The sequence below is a fragment of the Scyliorhinus torazame genome, chromosome 1 (genome assembly GCF_047496885.1).
Source record: "Scyliorhinus torazame isolate Kashiwa2021f chromosome 1, sScyTor2.1, whole genome shotgun sequence".
Classification (NCBI taxonomy): domain Eukaryota; kingdom Metazoa; phylum Chordata; class Chondrichthyes; order Carcharhiniformes; family Scyliorhinidae; genus Scyliorhinus; species Scyliorhinus torazame.
In genome coordinates, this window is record NC_092707.1 from 212,030,193 (window position 1) to 212,053,360 (window position 23,168).

Below are 23,168 nucleotides of genomic sequence, written 5' to 3' on the forward strand. Positions count from 1 at the left end.
TAGAGCAGGACAATGGGATTAACAGGATTTCTCCACAGAGAGCTGACACTGACTAAATGGACCAAATGGCCTCTGGTTTCGTAAATGATTCTGGTAACTCTACGACAGCTGCATGACTAAAGAATCCCATGAAGACATTTGCTGATGTGTATTTATTTTCCTGTCAATTGCCTCGGAGAAAGTTTACATTGTACAGGGCTTATGAACAGCAAGTGCTGGCACAGCTGCAAATGGGCATTCTTCCTGATCCCCTCTTTTTTAAGCTCTGAAATGAGCTCTAACGTGCTCATGTTAGTTATGCTCCAAAAAACAGCAGCTTTATCTGGACATTTAATTGCATTTCTGATGTGTAGCAGGCCGTGAAGTTGCAGAATAGAGATTTTTCGATCCCACAAGATCATGAGATGTACGTCAAGGAAATTTTCTACTGGGACACTACCTGCTGCAAATACCTGTTATGCAAAGACCCCTTGCCTCACAGGGTTATAGTCGTGACAGAGTTTTTGTTCCACACCCAGCGCCCCGCAGCCTGCTTAAATCTGCAGCTTTTCTCTTCTAGAAAGAAAACAACAAATGGAAGAAAGAGAACGAAGGAAAGGAGAGCAAAACTGCACCAGTTATCTTTGAAAAAGTTAAAGTGGTGAGTGATTTGTCTGTACCCCTGGCTCGGACTGGGGAGAGTTACTGAGCAAGCAAGTGCAACAACTAGATTTTATTCTCGATTGGGAAAGAATGTCTTTGAAGGCCCTTGGGATAGTTACAGCAACATTTGGGAACCTTTAGTTGGAAAATTCTGAACTCTTTTTATTAAGTGCTTTTATTAATGATTTTTAAGCTATACAAGACCAAGGCAATTGTGAACATACATTGAAAAATAACAGGAATGAAATGACCGGGTACCCCACCTTCCTCCGCCATCTCCCTTCTTTCTCGACCCCCCCCTCCCTATCTAGTCGTCTGACATGCTCTCTTTCCTTTTCAGCTTCTGTTTTCTGTTCTTGTGTGATTGGCGTGACACTGTGTATTTTGTTGTTTGTTTGCTGATTTTGGTTGGTTTCTATGTTTCATTGTTCCGTCCTCACTGTTGTTTCTGTCCAATTCAGACACTTCAACCAGCTCTTTAATTAAAGTTTACCCAGGTGTCTTTATTTATGAGTAGAACGAAGTAGGACACAGATATAATGCAACACACTTTATTAAATATAGTTAACCCATAAATTACCCACTATACACACAAGAAACACCCAGGATTCAACTATACTTCCCGTAAAGGTGATTTGGTAAGCTGCAGGTCCGAACTCGGAGTCCCTCTGGTTCCTCCTTGTAAAGGTGATTCTCACTGGCTGTTGCTTGCTTCCTTCCTTCTGGTTTGGTCAAGGTCATCTCACACACCACGCTCCCAGTCTTTTCGCTCCCAGTCTTTTCGCTCCAGATATCTGGAAATCCCTATTTTTTTTTTTTTAATCCCCGTCACCACCCATCTCTTTTCTCCACTTGCCCTTGGCCTTCGGCCAATGGGGTCTCAGGAACCAGGGTCTCAGTGCCCAATGGTCTGGTTGATGACCTGTTGACAGGGCACTTGAGCCTGCCTTGAGAGGAGCGATGATTGCTTGATGGGTTATCGGAAACTGTGGGCAAAAGGCCAATGCATCTGTCGGTGCGATTATCACTTGATGGGATAACACGAACTGTGGACAATAGGCCAGTGAATCTCAAGTAGCAATGATAATTACTTGATGGGTTATTCAGGGACTGCTTTAGACAGGCCCCCGTCAGCTTGTCTGAGTTCTGTATATTCGGATTATGCAGGCTTCTGCAGCCTGTGGTTTTTCAAGTGCCCAATTCTTTAATTTAAGATATCCAATTTAATCGGCCTTAAAACTAGGTCCTGATTATTACTACATCACCATCCCCCTACCCCTGTCATTGGCATATGTTATTGTATTGTGGCTTTCAGTTCCCTCTGGTTTACTGGCTGTTGGCTATTCTAAAATCTAACCCTGCAATTGGATATAAAATGGTATGACGAGGAGAAGAAACTTGGAACTCTTGTAAATGGGAGTGTTGCAGAATAGATTTGTCTCACTTGAGGTGTTCAAGGTGCAGTAAAGTAACTCTGATCGCTAACATTTTTTGGACAAATGTGCAGTTTCTGTTCGCTGCACTTTTTCCCCAGGCTCTGAAACTTATTATTTGGCATAAAAATAGAAAATGGTGAGAATACTCAGAAGGTCTGGCAGCACCTGCAGAAAGAGCGAGAGAGAGAGAGAGATAGTTAATGCATGAATCCAGAGAATCCTGACAGTGCAGAAAAGAGACCATTCGGCCCATCGAGTCTGTACTGACCTTCCGAAAGAGCACTCCACCCAGTCCCACTTCCCCACCTTATCCGTGTAACCCCATGCATTGATCATAACACTAAGTGACAACTTGGCATGGCCAATCCACCTACCCTGTGCATCTTTGGACTGTGGGAGGAAACCGAAGCACCCAGAGGAAACCCACACAGACACACGGAGAACGTGCAGACTCCGCACAGACAATTACCCGAGGTCAGAATTTAACCCAGGTTCCTGATGCTGTGAGGCAGCAGTGCTGACTCCTGTGCGTTCGGTGACTGTTCATCAGAATTAGTTATTTAGCCTTCATGGTTTGTTTGGTCAGGGTTCACCACTCCAGTTCCCCTCATGAGGCCTTGTAGATTATGCAGGATGAAACTTGTCTTTGGTGAGGTGTAGTGAACTGCTTTGAATTCTTTCTTTTTCCCGTTAAGCCACCAAAGAAAGATGAGCAGCAGCAATTGAAAACAAGCCCTTCTTCGATACCTGCTGGCCCTACTATTGACCTTCTGGGACTAGGTAAGGACAACTCGCCCTGTTCTCTCAGCACTCTATTCTTCGTGGTTGTACAGTGGTCATTACCTTTGCCACCCTGTCATGTTCCTGGTCAAATTGTTCCTTAATTTGCTGGTATAACCTTCATGTGAAGAATCTGAGCAAAGTGCAGTTTCAAGGCAGTTCTTTACGGCTCTTTAAATTTTAATGCCCTCTTAAACTGAGTGCCCTTGTTCACTGGAGAGTTTGAGGCTCTCAAGGAGTTCAAAGTGTATTGATGCTGTGTGTGTAGGCTGGGAGGTCTGAAGTGAGGCTGGGGAAGGTGGTGAGCTTTTTGTCTGGGTGGGGGGGAAATCGGGGTAAATTAATTACTAATATGTTAGAGGAGGTGCTAAGGGCTTAATTTAAATTTCATTCTGACGCTTTTTTTTTTGATAACATTACATTTTTCTTGCACTCTGTTTTCATTGGTTACTGTCAGGCTGCCACTGCTGTTACTTCAGTGACCTAGCTGACAGAATAATTAGCTGCACCTCGTCCTATTCCCCGTTTATTGTTTCCGTCACCCTGATCAAACCAGCTGCCCAATGTTTAAACAGGCCCTGTGATGAATAAGTTGTAACTCTGGGGATATTAGCTGCAGCTAATGCCACACGAGATGTCAGGCTAATTGTACACAGTGCTGGTAACTGGCCTTTTCTTAATGCTTAGCTAAACATTCTCAGGACAATAACATACTGCAACCTGGAACCTGGCCTCGTTCTGGTCAGTTCTGGTGCTGGCCACACACAGTTCTGTCTCTTTATTTCCCCCCAACGTTTATTACGTATTTTCAAGAAGTTTGTGCAAAGCTCTTTCAAAAGAAGGAGACAAAATACTTGTTTAAGACAAGTGGAATACCAAAGGCATATATGAAATGCTAGATTATCACCTGTTTAGGTTAGCTCAAAGTGAAACAAAATTCAAAAGAAGGATTTGGATTGATATAGTGCCTTTATAATAATCTTTATTGGCACAAATAGGCTTACATTAACACTGCAATGAAGTTACTGTGAAAAGCCCCCAGTCGCCACATTCCGGTATGAGTACACGGAGAATTCAGAATGTCCAAATTACCTACCAGCCATCTCAAAGTGCTTTCTAACCAATTAAATACTCTTGAAATGTAGTCACTGTTATAATGTAACAAACACGACAGGCAATTTGCACACAGCAAACCCCTACAGACTTCAATGTGATTGTGATCAGATAATCTGATTTTGTGATGTTGGTCGAGGGATAAATATTGGCCAGGCTAATAGTACCTTGGGATCTTCACACACACCTCGGAACATGTGGACTCAGTTTAACATCTCATCCAAAAGACAGCACTTCTGAAAGTGTGGTACTCCCTCAGCACTGTACTGGAGTTTCAACCTTAATTATTGTATTCAAGTCCTGGAGTGGGATTTGAAGCCACAACTTCCTGATTCAGGCATGAACGCTACCGACTGATGCCTGGACACCACAACTGGTGGGAACAGTGCCAAGGTCAATCTGGCAGATTAGTGCATTTTGTACAATTGTAAGTTTGCCTACTTTTACTACCTGATGCTCTCCCTTTTGTGCCTTGTATGAACTTTGGTTTGTGATTTTGCTCTAGTTAAATTTGCCCTACATGAAGGGGTTTCAGTCCAGAAGCTAGTTTCTGCTTAGTATTCTGAAACCTCTTGTTTTTTCCAGATGCCCCTGCAGTAACTCCTGCCTCCAACGGGACCTCTAATCTAAACACAGCACCAGCCAGTGACCTGGATCTCTTTGGACCCATGGTGTCCAACCCGCTGCCTGATTCCAGCCCTTTCCCAAATACGGTATGTATCGACATTTTACAAAAACAGAACTCTGCCCGCCAGGCCGGCGTGCTTGTTGCCTGTCTTTGTTTGTGCATGTATACACATGGAAATGAAGGGGATACAGTGCCTAGTGTGTTATCAACATGACCAGTGGTGTCCACACATTCTAATGAGTGCTTTTGTCTACATAGCTCAGATAGAGAGTTTGAATGTAAGCAAAGTAATTCTGTCACTGACAGTAACATGGAGAGGAAAGTATTCAATGATTGTGTTTGAAAGCTTCATTGTGTTAACGTTTTGTTTCACAGGCTTTGGCTTCTACTCCACAGGAAGGAGCTGAAAACTTGAACCTCTTCGCTGATCCTAACCTGAGACTGGAGGATTCTGGGAAAAAGCAACTTTCAAAGGATTCCATTCTATCACTTTATGGGTCACAAACTCACCAAGTACCTAATCAAGGTAAAAGACCAAACTTTGGATGCGAGAAAACACTCAATTATCGCTACCATATTATTTTTCTCTGCCGGCCACATTGCTATACTGCCGATTTCTGGACAGGAAAGCAAGAGTCCGCAACCGGGGACCAACAATTGGAAAAGATTGGGACTCGGGTGGTGTGGGTATTGGTCAGCTGTTCGCAGAAGCGAGGATGGGGTGGCTGAATGTTTGCTGAAGTAATAACCGTGCTCCAACTGGCTCTCAAAGAACGTTCTGGAAAGTCACTTGCCTTCTGGAGTTGGCGGCTTTCCCAATCCCTGGGAAAATGTGTGGCGACTGGCAAGCTCCAGTCGTGTTTTCAGCAGCACCATGGGAACCTACCATAAACATTATAACAAAGCATTGCAACTTTCCAAGGCACACAGTTTGACAGCTGAGGGTGGGGGACATACTCTCCAATTTAGATTTTTTGGCTCTTCCCCTGACCATCCTTGGATGGTTAATGGCAACCCTAATGTCTTAAGAACATAGAACATAGAAAATACAGCACAGAACAGGCCCTTCGGCCCACGATGTTGTGCCGAACCTTTGTCCTAGATTAATCATAGATTATCATTGAATTTACAGTGCAGAAGGAGGCCATTCGGCCCTTTGAGTCTGCACCATCTCTTGGAAAGAGCACCCTACCCAAACTCAACACCTCCACCCAACACCATGGGCAATTTGGACATTAAGGGCAATTTATCATTGACCAATTCACCTAACCCGCACATCTTTGGACTGTGGGAGGAAACCCACGCAGACACTGGGAGGACGTGCACACTCCGCACAGACAGTGACCCAAGCCGGAATCGAACCTGGGACCCTGGAGCTGTGAAGCAATTGTGCTATCCACAATGCTACCGTGCTGCCCTTAAGAACAAATAAATCTACACTATATAATTTTACCGTAATCCATGTACCTATCCAATAGCTGCTTGAAAGTCCTTAATGTTTCCGACTCAACTACTTCCACAGGCAGTGCATTCCATGCCCCCACTACTCTCTGGATAAAGAACCTACCTCTGATATCCCTCCTATATCTTCCACCTTTCACCTTAAATTCATGTCCCCTTGTAATGGTTTGTTCCACCCGGGGAAAAAGTCTCTGACTGTCTACTCTATCTATTCCCCTGATCATATAAACCTCTATCAAGTCGACCCTCATCCTTCTCCGTTCTAATGAGAAAAGGCATAGCACCCTCAACCTTTCCTCGTAAGACCTACTCTCCATTCCAGGCAACATCCTGGTAAATCTTCTTTGCACCTTTTCCAAAGCTTCCGCATCCTTCCTAAAATGAGGCGACCAGAACTGTACACAGTACTCCAAATGTGGCCTTACCAAAGTTTTGTACAGCTGCATCATCACCTCACGGCTCTTAAATTCAATCCCTCTGTTAATGAACGCGAGCACACCATAGGCCTTCTTCACAGCTCTATCCACTTGAGTGGCAACTTTCAAAGATGTATGAACATAGACCCCAAGATCTCTCTGCTCCTCCACATTGCCAAGAACTCTACCGTTAACCCTGTATTCCGCATTCATATTTGTTCTTCCAAAATGGACAACCTCACACTTTTCAGGGTTAAATTCCATCTGCCACTTCTCAGCCCAGCTCTGCATCCTATCTATGTCTCTTTGCAGCCGACAACAGCCCTCCTCACTATCCACAACTCCACCAATCTTCGTATCGTCTGCAAATTTACTGACCCACCCTTCAACTCCCTCATCCAAGTCATTAATGAAAATCACAAACAGCAGAGGACCCAGAACTGATCCCTGCGGTGCGCCACTGGTAACTGGGATCCAGGCTGAATATTTGCCATCCACCACCACTCTCTGACTTCTATCGGTTAGCCAGTTTGTTATCCAACTGGCCAAATTTCCCACTATCCCATGCCTCCTTACTTTCTGCATAAGCCTACCATGGGGAACTTTATCAAATGCCTTACTAAAATCCATGTACACTACATCCACTGCTTTACCTTCATCCACATGCTTGGTCACTTCCTCAAAGAATTCAATAAGACTTGTAAGGCAAGACCTACCCCTCACAAATCCGTGCTGACTATCCCTAATCAAGCTGTGTCTTTCCAGATGCTCAGAAATCCTATCCTTCAGTACCCTTTCCATGACTTTGCCTACCACCGAAGTAAGACTAACTGGCCTATAATTCCCAGGGTTATCCCTAGTTTCTTTTTTGAACAGGGGCACGACATTCGCCACTCTCCAATCCCCTGGTACCACCCCTGTTGACAGTGAGGACGAAAAGATCATTGCCAACGGCTCTGCAATTTCATCTTTTGCTTCCCATAGAATCCTTGGATATATATCCCGTCAGGCCTGGGGGACTTGTCTATCCTCAAGTTTTTCAAAATGCCCAACACATCTTCCTTCCTAACAAGTATTTCCTCGAGCTTACCAATCTGTTTCACACTGTCCTCTCCAACAATATCGCCCCTCTCATTTGTAAATACAGAAGAAAAGTACTCGTTCAAGACCTCTCCTATCTCTTCAGACTCTATACACAATCTCCCGCTACTGTCCTTGATCGGACCTACCCTCACTCTCGTCATTCTCATATTTCTCACATGTGTAAAAGGCCTTGGGGTTTTCCTTGATCCTACCCGCCAAAGATTGTTCATGCCCTCTCTTAGCTCTCCTAATCCCTTTCTTCAGTTCCCTCCTGGCTATCTTGTATCCCTCCAGTGCCCTGTCTGAACCTTGTTTCCTCAGCCTTACATAAGTCACCTTTTTCCTCTTAACAAGACATTCAACCTCTCTTGTCAACCATGGTTCCCTCACTCGACCATCTCTTCCCTGCCTGACAGGGACATACATGCCCAAGTCTAGATACCTTCTAGATACCATCTTGATGCCCACGTCTAGATACCTTCTATGAAACTGACAATTCTGGCAATTCACTTTTTGCACAATGAAAATCTGCTCCCCTCCCTATTGGAATGGCTCTCAAACTGAACACTGACCAGAGTTTGACAGAACTGGCCATGGTTGCCGTCATAACCATTAACTATTACTAATGGCTCGCCACCATGCGCATGGCATCTTAAGAGGCAGAAGCACGATTCCCATGAACCACAGCTAACCTTAGCGGTGAGAACGCAGCATTAATCCCCACAGAAACTCCCATGCTCTTCATTAAATCGTCACCCTTTAGGGAAGAATGGCCTCGTCTAGAAAATCAGCTCCTCTGACAATATAGCAATTACTCTGTATGGCATTGGAGAGTCGGTCTAGATTATTTGTTCAATGGAGTGAGGCTTGAACTCTGACTCAGAAGTGAGAGCGCTGCCAACTGAGGCGTGACTAACAACATTGAAATCAAAGGAACGGTCTGACAGATCATATATGTTGGACTAAACTGCAAATCTCTTTTATCTTAATATAAATGTGTGAAGGTATACTGACCATGAAGGGCAATGTAGCACTTAACTTTGAGATGACTTGAGTTATTTGCAAATGACTGAAAAGTCACCGCGTTTGAAATCTTAATCCTTGGCTGGGTCCTTAATAAGTATGGCAAAGGCACTGTAGCTCCATGGTGCCCTGTATCAATGTGAGGCGCAAAGTTAAATGGTGAGAGCAAGTGCACTAAAAACTTGCAAAAGTGTCCAGTGCTCTAGCCAGACTGAGGGCCCTTTTACAACAGCTTGTCACGATATGCTGTGAAGAAATCTCCTTCCTAAAAGCTGGCAAATATTAATCATTCCCACTGATGGAAAATGACATTTCTGCCCTGCCTTGAAACAAATCCTACTGATGTATTTGCCTGGGTCAGTACCAACTTTAATGGCTTTGGTAATTATGTCGCTCCCATCCCTATGCAATATCGCTCATTCAGTCCACCCATGGTCATGAGACAAGGAGAAAGCTACGGGAATCGTAGCTTGATTTTAGAACCCCCAGAACTAACATTGCTAAAATCAGTACAAAAAGATGTCACCTGGAAATATTTATAACCAAACAATTTATCGTCAGTCCCTGAATTTGCAGTTATTCTTGGACTCTATAACTGAAGCTGACACAACAAATTAAATTAACTGAAAAAAACTCAAAACAAGACTATAAAACACAAGGTAGAAATGACTGATCACTCCCAGAGTAGCACATTTTGTCCACCCTCTTTTCCCAGACCTGACTCCTACTGGTTCCCCATTTTCTCAAACATTTAGGCAAATAATAGAAACTTGTACCCCCCCCCCACTTCGCCTCAACAATGGGGTGAAAATCTGTGTGCTGCCATATAGATGTGAAGGTTCACATCCATACTGGGGAAAACATGCTTCTGTATCCAATTCCCTCCTGCCTATCACTCCAGTACTATGCATTTCCAGTGAGAACCTTAGCGGAGTTTTATTGGTAAATTTGAAAGCTGACGATAATTACTGGAATGAATGGCACAACCTCCTTAACATCTGTGCCACACAGTGTGCTGTGATTTGAGTTGTGGCTGGTTGAGAGAATGTTAACTCGGTGTAAGAATTGCGGTACAAAAGTTTTGTGACAGTGAGCAGTTACTGTGCCAGTTGGTGATTAGACGCAGCAGACTGGCTGGCTGTCTGTGTTTTTAAAAAAAAAAGTTTGTTTCTCTCCGGATCCTGACACCTGAGCGGCAACATTTCTCCTCATCTTCCCTCTGGATCTTTTGCTAATGGTTTTGAATTCATTGACCAGAGAGAATAGATTTTCTCTGTCCAATCTCACCAAAACCTTCCATCATCTGAAAACCTCTATCTTGTAACCTTCTCTGTTCCAAGGAGAACAGTCCTAACCGTCCCAACCTTTTCACATGGTAGTTCCCCCTCTCTAGTAAACTCCTGGTCAACCTCTCCATGCCCTTTCTGAAGCATTTCCGATCTTCCTGATGTATATGCGAATTGTCCACGATGCTCTCACCTGTGATGCACCAAAGAATTCTACATGGTCTTTGCTGCTTAGAAATTCTATTCCCCTGTTTAAAATGTTATGACGCCCTGGGCTGGTGCGTGATCAATTCCAGCCCCACTTACCCAGAGTCACAACACAAGTGAATTAACCAATTAATTTTAGAAAAATACCCAAAGTCTTTGGCCCTTGACAGTCCAATAATTACAGTCACCAGGTTTGTAAGTTTAAACACAATTACTGTTTATTTATAACAAGAACTATAATGAAATACGCAGCAAATACCACTGTGTAACTATGATCTAATTCCTAAATATATAATGACAGGCAAACACAGATGGGAATAAAGGAGCAAAGAAAAAGTAAATGAAAGAAAACAAGAGTCTTTGATTCAGATAGGTGTTTCCTGTACCCTGCTCCTTTTCAAACCGAGCTTTCAGTTCGAGGTTTTTACTGTAGGTTCATTCAAGCCACTATAGTTTTAGAAATATAGCACTCGCAGCCTTTCGACAGAGACACAGACAGAAACCTTCACGTCTCTGAGAAGCACTCCAGTGGGACAGGATTCAACTGCTAACAGACAGAGTAAGGCCTTTTGAGCCAATTCACTGGTCCCAGCCCATCTCTGGTGCCGTCAAGTTTGAACCCCTTGTTCAACCTAGCAGGCACCTTTTGGATTCCTCGTTCTCTGTGCTGCTTGACTTAAAGACACACCCATGGGTCAAAAATAATAACAGCAAAATAAAAGAAAAGGGAAGTAATGGAATAAACAGGAAGGGCCCTTACAAAAAACACAAGTAATGTATATGTTCTTTTTAACCTCCGTGTGAATTTGCTGTTTCACCTTTAAGGATTTGGACACCAATGTCTTGTTTACACTTTTCAATATTGTCCCATTTATAATCACTAACTTCCGGAAGACATACTACGACCGCACAGTGGCCCCTGGCGCTACCAGCATATTCTCCCACTAAGATTGTTCCCAGAGGCTAATACTGAAAAATCTTCCATCAGTAAACAATATTTTAATTTTAATTTATTAGATACACGTTGTGGTTTGTATTGTGAAGAAGGTGAAAAGGCATTGTGCATGCATTTCTTCCACAGCCAGCTAGCTCGGTTAGTAGATGATGGAATTTCTAAACCCAGGGTCCTGCTTTTGGAACTCTCAAAGAGCAATACAGCACAGGAACAGGCCCTTCGGCACTCCAAACCTACGCCGATCATGTATCCTATCTAGACCAACCGCCTGTATCCTTCTATACCCCGTCTGTTCATGTGCCTAGCCAGATAAGTCTTAAAGGTCACTGACGTATCTGCCTCAACCACCTCACTTGGTATTGCATTCCAGGCCACCACCACCCTCTGTATATAAAAAAAAAAACTTCCTCCGCACATCTCCACTGAACCTTTCCCCCCTTACCTTGAAACTGTGCCCCCTTGTAATTGTCATTTCCAACCTGGGAAAAAGCCTCTCTACCTATACCCCTAATAATTTTATAAACTTCTATCAGGTTACCCCTCAGTCTCCGTCTCTCTAGGGAGAACAATCCCAGTTTATTTAATCTCTCATCATAACTAATACTCTCCATACCAGGCAACATCCTGGTAAACCTTTTCTGTTCTCTCTCCAAAGCCTCCACAGCCTTCTGGTAGTGCGGTGACCAGAATTGGACACAATATTCCAAATGTGACCTAACCAACGTTCTATGTAATTGTAACAGTTTTTGAGCTTTTAAACTCGATACCCCGTCCCTTGAAGGCAAGCATGCCATATGCTTTCTTCACCATTTCTACCTGTGCTGCAACTTTTAAGGATCTGTGGACCTGAAAAACACCCTTCCACTGCTACCCTCTGTCATCTATGGCCAAGCTCGTTCTGGATCTATCCAGCTGGTTCACCCTGACCCGATGTGATCTAATCTTTTGTACCAGCTTGCCATGCGGGACCTTATCAAATGCTTTACTAAAGTCCATGTAGACAACATTCACAGCCCTTCCTTCATCAATCATTTTTGTCGCCACCTCAAAAAATTAAATTAAATTAGTGAGACATGACCTCCCTCGTACAAAACCATGCTGCCTGTCGCTAATAAGACCATTTACTTCCAAATGTGCATAGATCTTATCTCTGAGAGTCTTTTCCAACATTGGGTCATGAATTGTTTTCTTAAATATTTTGTTCAAAATATATTTATTGAATTTTAGTAAATAATTTATTAAGACCATAAGACATAGGAGCAGAATTAGCCCATTCAGCCCATCTAGTCCTAAAACTAAATATTACAATTAATGTTACAATTACAGTGTGTTCATTAAAAGTTGGAAATATAATTTACCAAAATGCCCTGATTATATATCTTCCTCATTTACTGAATCGTCAGACGCATGTTTTACAGATTGATTAATGATCGGTAAACTAAGATACAAGTACTTGCAATGCTCAGGCCTAAAAATGCATAACTAAAACTTAATTGCAGGAGCAACACTCTGACATTATCTGTGCATGTGCAGGAAATGTTCCCCCGAATGCAGCGGCAGAAATAAACACAACCATTTATAATATATTGTCTTTCCATATTAGTCCCCACAAACTACATGACTTCACACTCCTCTGCATGGAATGCCTTCTGCCATGCTTCTGCCAATTTTGCCATCCTGTTCAGATCTCCAACAACCCATAACTATCATCATTGCTGCCACTTTGCCAACTTTCTGAGGTAATTTTTAAATATTAATCTTGGGATGTTAGTGTCATTGGAAAGGCGGGTGTTTATTGCCCTGAGAAGATGGTGGGGGAGCTTCTCCTTGAACTGCAGCAGACAGCAGTTTGGTACAACTGAGTGGCTTTACACGTTACTTCAGGGAGGGCAGTTAAAAGTTAACCAGACTGAGAAGCAGGATTCCTTCCCTAAAGGATATTCATGAACCAGTTAAATGTTATCATCACGGTGACCATTGTTTTTTAAACTGAATTCAAATTTCAAAGCACCATGGTGATATTAAACTCCAGCTCACTGAATTATTAGTCTATTAGCGTAACCACTGTGTTCCCATACATGACAAAGTGATTGTCCTGCCTGTTAAGGGATTTTTCTGACATCAGCTCATCCTATCCACTCCATTTAGTCAGCTGGCTGCCTTGGGCCCAAGTTGGTCCTGAGGGATATTCAACACATAGAGGACCCGTACCCGCCCATGTTCGGTAAAGAAAGCTCTTCCAGTGCATTGTGTGTGCATCAAAGCAGAGAGCTTTTGGAATACTTTGGTTAGCACTGTTGCTTCATGGCGCCAGGGTCCCAAGTTCGATTCCCACTTGGGTCACTGTCTGTGCGGAGTCTGCACGTTCTCCTTGTGTCTGCGTGGATTTCCTCCGGGTACTCCATTTCCTCCCACAAGTTCCGAAAGACGTGCTGTTAGTAGTTTGGACATTCTGAATTCTCCCACTGTGTACCCAAACAAGTGTCGGAATGTGGCGACTAGGGGCTTTTCACAGTAACTTCATTGCCTACTTGTAACTATAATAAAGATTAGTATTATTATTAGAAACATGTGAACAAAATAAAAACTGGAAATGAATATAGGGTTTGTCAGTCTCTGAATGGTAAGGAAGATTAACATAATGGCTGGGAACCTGCAGTCAGTCAGAGGAGACACTGAACAACCAGTCCCACCTTCTTGAATAAGCTGCCTTTCTCTTTCAGATGGTTTGCTTTTCCATTTGCTGCCTGTCTTTGAAGAGTATGAGCGGGTGTTTTGTTCAATGATTTTGCAGTTTTCCTTCTAACCCTGAGTGATGGAAGGTGGTTAAGAACAACCAATGTAGAAAGCAAATGAGTTACTGTCTCTTTATGTTGCACAGGCACAATGTTCATGGCTTCTGCACAGGTGCCCTATGCCCCCTGCATGCTAACTGGCTATGGAAATTTCCCACCTATGAGTGGCGCAGTGACACCGACCAGCAGCATGATGAATAATATGAGTCAATCGATGGGCATGATGGGCCCAGTGGCACTGCCCGGAGGATTCGTGGGAGGCATACAAGCTGGAGTAATGGGCATGCCCAGTGGGATGATGACACAGCAGGGGGCCTATGTGGGGGGCTTGGCGATGCCTCAGCCGGTTTACGGTGTCCAGCAGGCGCAGCAGCTGCAGTGGAATATCACACAGGTAAGCAGCATTCCTGCCTGCTCTTTAGTGTCTGAGCACAATATCCTCACTTCAGTCAAACATATGGCAGCCTGGGCAACTCTGCTACAATGAGCCTTCCAGCCTGTTGTACAAGATGGGGTTAGAACTCCTAGTCCCTTGTCCAATCATAAACATGTTGGAGGCAATATTCCTCTAAATTCATTTTTACCTGCAGCCTGTTTATTTCAATGCATGGTGCCTTTACATTTTTGGCTGTGGACACATGGTATCTTAACAGAAAAGTCTTGTGAACGGCCTGTGCAGTACCTGCACACTTGGAGGCCGTTCATACAAATATTAGAATTAGGAGCAGGAGGATGCCACTTGGCCCCTCGAGTCTGCTCCACCATTCAATAAGATCATGATTGACCTGATTGTAACCTCAACCCCACATTCCTGCCCACCCCAGATGACCTTCCAACCCCTTATTAATCAAGAATCAATCCAGCTCTGCCTTAAAAATATTCACAGACTCTTCCACTGCCTTTGGAGTAACAGAATTCCAGAGACTTCTCAACCCGAGAGAGAGAGAGAGAGAGAGAGAGAGAGAGACATTTCTACTCATCCCTGTCTTAAATGGGTGACCCCTTTATTTTTGAACAGTGACTCACTTAGTTCTAGATTCTCCCACAAGAGGAAACATCTCCTCCACACCCACCCTGTGGATCTTGTATGTTTCTATCAAGTCGCCTCTTGCTCTTCTGAACTCCCAACGGCTACCATCCTAACCTGTCCTACCTTTCCTTATTGGACTACCCACCCATTCCAGATATTATTCCAATAAACCGTCTTTACGCAAAGAGTGGTGAGGCTGTGGAATGCCCTACCTGCAACTGTAGTGAACTCGCCAACATTGAGGGCATTTAAAAGTTTATTGGATAAACATATGGATGATGATGGTATAGTGTAGGTTAGATGGCTTTTGTTTCGGTGCAACATCGTGGGCCGAAGGGCCTGTACTGCGCTGTATCGTTCTATGTTCTATGTAAACCCTCTCTGAACTGCATTTACATCCTAACTTAAATAAGGAGACCAGTACTGAGACCAAATGTGGTCTTGCCAATGCCCTGGATAACCGAAGCATAACCTTTCGACTCTTGTATTTAGTTCCTCGCACAATAACATTGTTTTAGATTTCCTAATTTATATGCCATGCCCGTACACTAGGGGCGGGATTCTCCCATTCAGCGGCAGAGTGTCCACACCGTCGGAAACACCGTCGTGGACGGGACACTGGGAGTACGGGCCAGCACGGCGCTGGAGCGGTTTACGCCGCTCCAGCCTCCCATTCCGGTGCAAACTGCGCTCTGCGGGATCCGCGCATATGCAGTGGCGCCGGCGTTAACAAGGACATGCGCAATGGCGCCGGCACCAACCCGCGCATGCGCGGTGGCCTCCCTCAACGCACCGGCCCCGCGCAACATGGCGCGGGAGTTCAGGGGCCGGCGAGTAAGAAAATAGGCCTGGGGAGAGAGAGGCCGATCCGCCGATCGGTGGGCCCCGATCGCGGGCCAGGCCCCATCGGGGAGCCCCCTTCCCCCACCCACAGGCCGCCCCCCCCGACCCTGCGCGCAGAGTTCCTGCTGGCTGCGACCAGGCGTGGATGCCGCCAGTGGGACTCTGCCTTTTTAGAGCGGCCCTCGACTGGCGTGGCGCTGTTGCGAGCATTCTCCGCCCTGGCGCGGGGCTGGGAGAATCCCGCCCTAGGCATTTGCTTAATTGTGGTGCTTCAAAGGAAGCAGTTGGGTTGCTATTCTTCTGCATGAAAAACATAGTTCTGATAGCTGAGCCTGTCACTGTTTCATCATGTGGGTTTTGCTGGCAAGGGTGGCATTTATTATCCCTCCCTTGTTCTTGGGTGGTGGTGGACCCCGTTTTAACTTTGACATGACTAAGTGACTTGCTGGATCACTTCAGAGAGCAATGAATAATCAGCCACATTGCTGGGGGATACACAGGTCAGATCAGATCAGGATTGCAGTGTCTTTCCCAAAAGGAAATTATTGAACAAGTTGGGTTTTCACAGAAATCCGCTGTATGGCCACTTTTACTGATTACTAGTCTCATAGCTTGACCATTCCACTGGCAAACAATTTTCATCATATATTCATTCCAATCTCAAAATCTAGAATTCAAGAAGAAGCCGTATTTACTGAATTACCCCCTAACACTATAATACAAAGGGAGCTGCCTCTGTCTATGCTGATCTGGCCATCTCTATCATGTTGCCTGCTACACGATCAAGAATGAGGAGCAAAGCACTGTCTGCAGCCTACTCCACCCAGCAGTGGGATATGGAGAATGACAGAGACACAAGAACAAACTCAGATTTAAAAACATTTAAGGGGTAACTTGATAGTCTGTATTTTCACTTTAAAAGTCTGTTGTCTCTATTGACATTTGTCTGCTTGCACTCTGGGTCGAGACAAGCAGACATCTTGTTTGAGTCATTCCTGTGGCTTGATGTTGGTCATGTGGTCACCACTGACGAATCAGATCTATGCATTCAATTTCACAACATACAAGAGGAGCTACATCTGATGTGGAGCCTGCAGTGACATGAACCGTGAGCATGACTGTTCTACAACAGTGGGTATGTCCTGGCTCAGCCCAGCCCTGCCTCCTCTCGGCTAGTTTCCAGCCCCCCCCCCCCCCATGAGTCCAAAGGTTGGGCTTGGTTCACATGGTTATACACTGGGTATGGACTGATCCTGTGTGAAAATCCTTTGATATCTTTAGCTTAAGGGACTCTCTGGTATTCTGCTAATTTAGCAGGGTAACAGCTGGGACAGTTCCACAGGCTGGTAGTTCAGCTCCCCATCAAAGAACAGATATGAAATGACCAGCTTGGCGTGCTTCTCTAACATGGATTTCAGTTCTATCCTTTACATAGGCACTAACTTAGAATCCCTACTGTGCAGAAGGAGGCCATTCGGCCCATTGAATCTGCACCAACCTTTGGAAAGAGCACCCTGCCCATGCCCCACCCTGTCCCACCACCCAGTAACCCCACCTCACCTTTTTGGATATTGAGGGGCAATTTAGCATGGTCAATCCACCAAACCTGCACATATTTGGACTTGTATGACCCCGTCACCTGGTTTAAAACAGGGGTGCAACCTCCACTTCAGTTCTTATAAAAGGGATCCGATTGGGTAGAGACCATGTGTATAATGATTGTATTATGTGCCCCAACTAACTTTCTTTGTTTTCAGATGACTCAGCAGATGGCAGGAATTAATTTCTATGGTGCCAATGGGATGGTGAATTATGGACAATCATCAGTTCCTATGGGAGCAGGAGCTGCCCCACTTGCTGGTCAATCCCTCGGCACCCAGATGTGGAAATAACCGGAATGGAAATAAACAAGAAACGGCAATTGCTCCATGTTTCAAAACCATGCAGAAGACAGTTTGGCTTCTTCTCTACTTCAGCCAGTTTTCAGTGTGTGATCTCAACTCCATTTTGCCTATAGATCCTACACAGACTTGGCGTGAATTCACCATCAAAATGGCAGCCATCATTACCAAAGTTAATTTTTAAAACAAATATTTTTCACCCAAAGGAGGATTCTTTGGGTGCTTGATTTCTTCAATGGATGTGTGTGGGGTGGGGTGTGTGATCCTGAACTCGGTGCTCAGTGCAGCTTTGGCTAATTCTTTCTGTTTACATTTCTTTGTCATTTGGTTTGTGACACAAAGCCAGCACATCACAGGATGCCTTGTTACTAGTGCTGATTTAGAATTGATAAGATCGGGCCCTATGAGCAAATGATCAAGGAGAGCTGTCCAGCTCTTGGAAGGGTGGTAGTAACACAGGCGAAAATGATAATTGCGTGCATCCATTTAATGAACTCTGAGCCTCTCTGCACACCATGGCAATGGCCAAACTGAAGCATATAGGTGCCTCCATCTGACAGGACCTTCTCCTGGGTCAAAAGCATTTGGTAAATGCCCACCTGTAAAATTTATCTTACTGGGTTAATTGTTTTGCTGGTAATGATTAAATAACTGGTGTTATTGTTGACAGTAGTTTATGTAGTGCTGCTAATTTGTTATACAACAGTTGCTGTTCTTCTGTTGATTAGCTCTGGCACTGTACTTAAACTTCAAACAATTGTCTTGGGATTTAGTTACAGATTAGTAAATCCTGGTTGCAGGGATGAGACAACACAAGTGAGATGGAGAACTCTTGTTGTTCCTTGTTGTTCCAAAACCTATGTACCAAAGTATCCAGCACCAGGCACAAAACGGGTTAGCTGAGACCTGGCCCCCTCTCAGGGTGAGATGTCGCACACAGTACACCACTGACCATCCAGCATCGTTATCTAAGTATTCACATTCCAGCACAAAAGTGTACTGTTCTTAAGCTCCAAACAAAGTTTTTTTTTTTTAAATGGGGCTCAGTGCACTCGTATGAGAGACCACAGGAATAAAGGAATAGATCAGAGATGAGTGAGTGTTTGAGACCGGTATTGATGAGGTGTGGGGGCAAGGCTTCACAGATGGACCAGAATGAGGTCAGCGAGGGATAACATCACTTATAACATTGGCCAGACCACTGTATATCATTGAACTGAAGACTGAAGTCTTTGATCTAATTTAGTTCTTGGCCTGTTGGCAGTTTATACTCAGCGTTTTCTCCCCCCCCCCCCCCCCCCCCCCCCCCCCCCCCACATCTGAGGACACAGAGAGCTGGGGCGGTCTTCACAATATCCTTCGTAAGGCCACCTTTCTCCTTGTATCAATACTGGGGCAGATTATAGATCCTCTCATTGTCAGGTTGGTGTATTTGAGTCTGGATTGACACATATAAAGCATACTTGAATAATTAATGCCTGGTATTACGTGTTGTCGGCCGAAAATGCTGCGTTGGCTGCAAAATCTGCAGCTGTTGATTCTTTTCCATAAGTGGCTCATTTCTGTTCCTTTCTTTCCCCTCCCCTCCGCCTCTGAGTGAAGTGTCAGGCCACAAATAAACACCAGCCTTTGAGTCAAGTTGTACAGCAGAAGTAGCAGGGCTTTGAATAGATGCTGTGAAACAGATGGAGACGGTATTGGGGAGTAAATGACAGCCTGTCTGATGACCAACTGCAGCCCGTGAGAAGAGAGAGCGGCCTCTGATTTCTACCTTGAGAGAGAGAGCAAACAAGGGTTTTAACGTTTTGTATCTGACTTTTATTTTCTGAGGGTGGAGGAAGGGAAGACTTCCTCTAGCACATGCTAGCTACATTGCTGCTTTAACTAGCTTTCAAAAGTTGGGTGAGAGGGAGATACTGCATTGCAAAGGGTTAAGATCCACTTCAGCACTTCTCATGGGATTTATCGTGCATTGGTAGCCTGATTTAGATGTGGGGCAATTGGTCACATCGACAATTTTAGAAACATGGATTTTTGCTGGGTCATTTCACCTGAATAGGGAATTCTAAAAATGTAACATTTTTAACTCGTAAAAGACTAGTATGTATCACCGTGTACCAGAATGTGACGGTCTGTATTCAAGTTCCTAAATAGGTCAGATTAGTTATCTGAGTAAAAGTTCAACTGGTGAGCTGGGGGTGACTGATAGGTACAGCTCAGCTTTGAATTTTTAATGTTTTTTTAATCACGGAAGAGAAATATTGACCAGTGAGGGCAGGTGGAGCAAACTCTTGCTGCCTGGTTTAATCAGCATCTTAACCACGTGATCCTAAAAAGGTATAGAGTGATTTGGTACCAGCCACAGTCATTAGGACTGCACAGTTCCACACTGTCTGACATAAAATGTGACACTTTGGGGTTTCACCAAATCTGGTAAAAGTTTCAGGAGATGTTTTCGTTCCACGGTCTGAATAGTTGCTAATATTCTGATTCCTTAACGCACTGTACAAAATAACTGGAAACACGTGCTTAGTAAAGGGGAACTGATATGAGTTTGTGGGGGGGAAAACCCATGTAAGTCTTGGGTTAACTTGGCCTTTGCTTTAATTTTGTTTCTAATTTCTGCCAAATCAATTTCTTCAACCTGCAAAGTCTGGACTCAGCAGTGGCTCAGGGGACATGTTGAAAATGACTGCAGTTTAAAGCTTAATTTGAGGAGCTAGCTGAAGGAGTGAAGTTCTGTTTGCTGTACTCGACAGTTATTTTCCCTGTCATTGAATCCTCTTTAAATGAGTCGAATAGAATTTAAAATAAAATAAACTATTTTTGGGGTAAGGATGACCAGAGGTTTGATTCGATGCCTGCATTTAAATTAGTTCTAATAACCTCATTTGAAGCTTGTATGTAGGATAGTAACCAGCACAATTGTCAGAACATAAATTGCAGTCTGCCTGTTGATGAGCATTGCAGCTTTGGTTCACTGCAGTTTAATAGGCAGTGAATGTGGTGCTTGCTGTTATAGGGGTCTGACACTGGAGGGGAGATGAGGTGTCATAGAGGGTACTCCTCTCTACTCCAATGAATTGTTCCTTTGCAGGAGCCAGCACATTAAAAAGGGAAATTAGAGAGGAAGAATTTGTGGTTAGTGACTTCTATGATATGCCAGAGACTGGTTTTGTACGTAACCCTTGTGTGCATAAATCGTGGGATCGCACATCGCCTAAAACTGCTTTACGTTACACTTTAGACAAGGAGCAGAGGGTACAAGTACTATGAGAAGTTCAGGCACACTGCCATCAGTTCTGTACTGTGTTTATAGATGTTCACCCTTTTGTTACCTCTGTTCATGAATGTATTAAAATCTTGTCACTTCTGTGAAAGGAGAAAACATTTCAGGTTTAAAGAAAGTGTACTAAAAGGCAAGGGTCTGCAGTACAAGACACCTATTCTGAGCTGTGAATGCTGTTTACGGAATGCAATATTCCTCATGCCCTTGAGGTTACAGTATACATATAAATCCACTTCTCCCCATGACATTTTCACAGATAATTCTCCAGCCTCTGAGTTTGTGCCTCCATCTGCTTTTGCTGCCCTGGTACTAACATGTTGGTGGCATGTGAGCAGATTATACAGAAGGCACTGTTTATCTTTCAAATCAATATTTTTCCCACTTGTGCAGTACTCGCAAGCGTCGCATACCTGTTCTTCCCATCACCAGATCAGGCTGATGTGTGCAGAAAATGGCCTCTGGGGTTGGTCTGTTTCTCTCCGTCCCCTCTGCCCTCACTGCTTCATGCTCCGTGGTGGGAGTGAGTCCCCTGCCAGCAGTGCCCCACTGGCTGACAGGGCAGCCTGCACCATTCACTGGAATGAACAAGTGGGTTGAGCCCACCGCTCCATCTGCAGTATGAAGGCGCATTTAAACTGCATACAAATTTCAAAATCCAGAGCTGCTTCTATGTTGAAGAATCATTTGAATCCAGGTGGGAATTAACAATGCAAACCCTGGAGAGATTGACAAATATTGGTGTCCTCACAATCTGGATTGCAACGACATCAATGTAAAAACAGGTCAGAGCTGTTGGACTGTCCCACCAGTGACTTAGCTTGTAGCCATGATGTAGTTGGGCAGGGGAATTAAGTTCCCTGTTTTCTGGGTACGGATGATGTTCACAAGAGGTCCTGAGTAAAGCTTTAATGTGTTATATTTATGGATATATGAATAAATTAATATAAAGCTGATTTGTGCTATTTTTAAGAGGCTGTTTTGTTTATAAAGGAATTACGGTATATATGAAACACTGCTGCAAAAAAAGTTAATGCCTTTTATATTTCATAGCAAGGCCAGCTTATGTGCGACCAGTGAAGAAGGGAGGCTATTGTTTAATACTGGTCTTCAGTGCATAACTGGGGCATTGCATCAAATCAGTAAATCAAAGTTTTATTTTAAGCCAATGAATGGATTTTAGATGGTGTTAGACAGAGCTCAAAGGGTAACGGGCATGGTTTTATTTTCTTGTAGTAAACTTTGGCGCAAAAGCTCAAACCACTCACCTCACATGGTGACTGATTGAAGAACTCTGGGTTATTTGGGGACATCCCACAATGCTCCCTTTATATTACTGGATTTTAGCCTTGTGCAAGATTGGAGATAGAAAATTATTTTTAGAATACACAGAAGCTATTTTTCCAGTGCGCACTTTTTCTGATTGCTGTTCCATGGGGTCCCCTGTTCGCCAGGTTGAAAATGTTTTGATTTCCAGCACTATTTGTTCTCTAGGTGTCTCACTCAAATGGCTTGATGAACTAGGTCGGAGGATGACTTTGTGTAGTGTTCACGAGTTGACCGTAGTGCAGGACCGAGGTATATCTTGAGCCATTGTGCTGCTTTCATTTCAGCCCCACCATCACCCGGTTGCTAACTCCCATTGTCACGCAGTGTTTGACCTGCAATCGGATTTTGAACCTTTTATTAAACTCGAAGTTATTCCTGTGCAGTAGCACTCACCTAGGGGTGTTCTAATCTTTTGGCAATGTTTGTTTACTGAACTGCCTGGGACCGACTCAACATTCAGTGTGAGGCAAAGTGATGCTTTTGTATTTCCTCTCTCCAACCCCCATTCCCTCCTCATGAACTTGTGAACACTTCATATGCTTTAGTGCACAATTTCATTCACTGGTGTGAGCATGCCAGCAATGGGGTAACTTATCTGTGAATGTGTTTTCATATCCTGTTTTTCTGCTTCCAACTCTGTCCTGTGCAATATATATATAAATAAATATATTCTCATTGTAATATAAAGCTTGTGGGGAAAATGGAAAATAAAGATTTTATTAAAATTTTACTTTGTATACTGAAAGGAACTGTGTTCTAGTTTCAAGTCTCCAATGTCGCTCATTCCACCTGCCCCATTTCTGAAACCTGCATCTTTCATATGTGCACCAGCTCCAGGCATGGCTCATGTGTAACCTGGGATTTGGGATGCAGTTATGACTCGAGCCAGTGTTTGAAAACTACTCGGTTGTGCTGTCTCTGATTGAACTAAGTGCTGCAGTCCGATTCTTGCTG

The 23,168-nt window shown here is 44.0% G+C and overlaps 1 protein-coding gene across 2 annotated transcripts in view; it reads left to right on the forward strand.

The window, feature by feature from the left end:
* Positions 1 to 22,959, forward strand: part of LOC140418698 (stromal membrane-associated protein 2-like) — an 84,835-nt gene extending 61,876 nt beyond the window's left edge. Inside the window, exons 5-10 of one of the 2 annotated variants that reach the window (XM_072502269.1) lie at positions 560 to 640; positions 2,774 to 2,858; positions 4,557 to 4,684; positions 4,975 to 5,125; positions 13,912 to 14,219; positions 17,456 to 22,959. In XM_072502269.1, the coding sequence (XP_072358370.1) occupies positions 560 to 640; positions 2,774 to 2,858; positions 4,557 to 4,684; positions 4,975 to 5,125; positions 13,912 to 14,219; positions 17,456 to 17,590 (888 nt within the window). In that variant the 3' untranslated portion in view covers positions 17,591 to 22,959. The remainder of the gene's footprint in view (positions 1 to 559; positions 641 to 2,773; positions 2,859 to 4,556; positions 4,685 to 4,974; positions 5,126 to 13,911; positions 14,220 to 17,455) is intronic. The other variant, XM_072502276.1, reaches the window with a different exon arrangement.
* Positions 22,960 to 23,168: the final 209 nt, after the last annotated feature.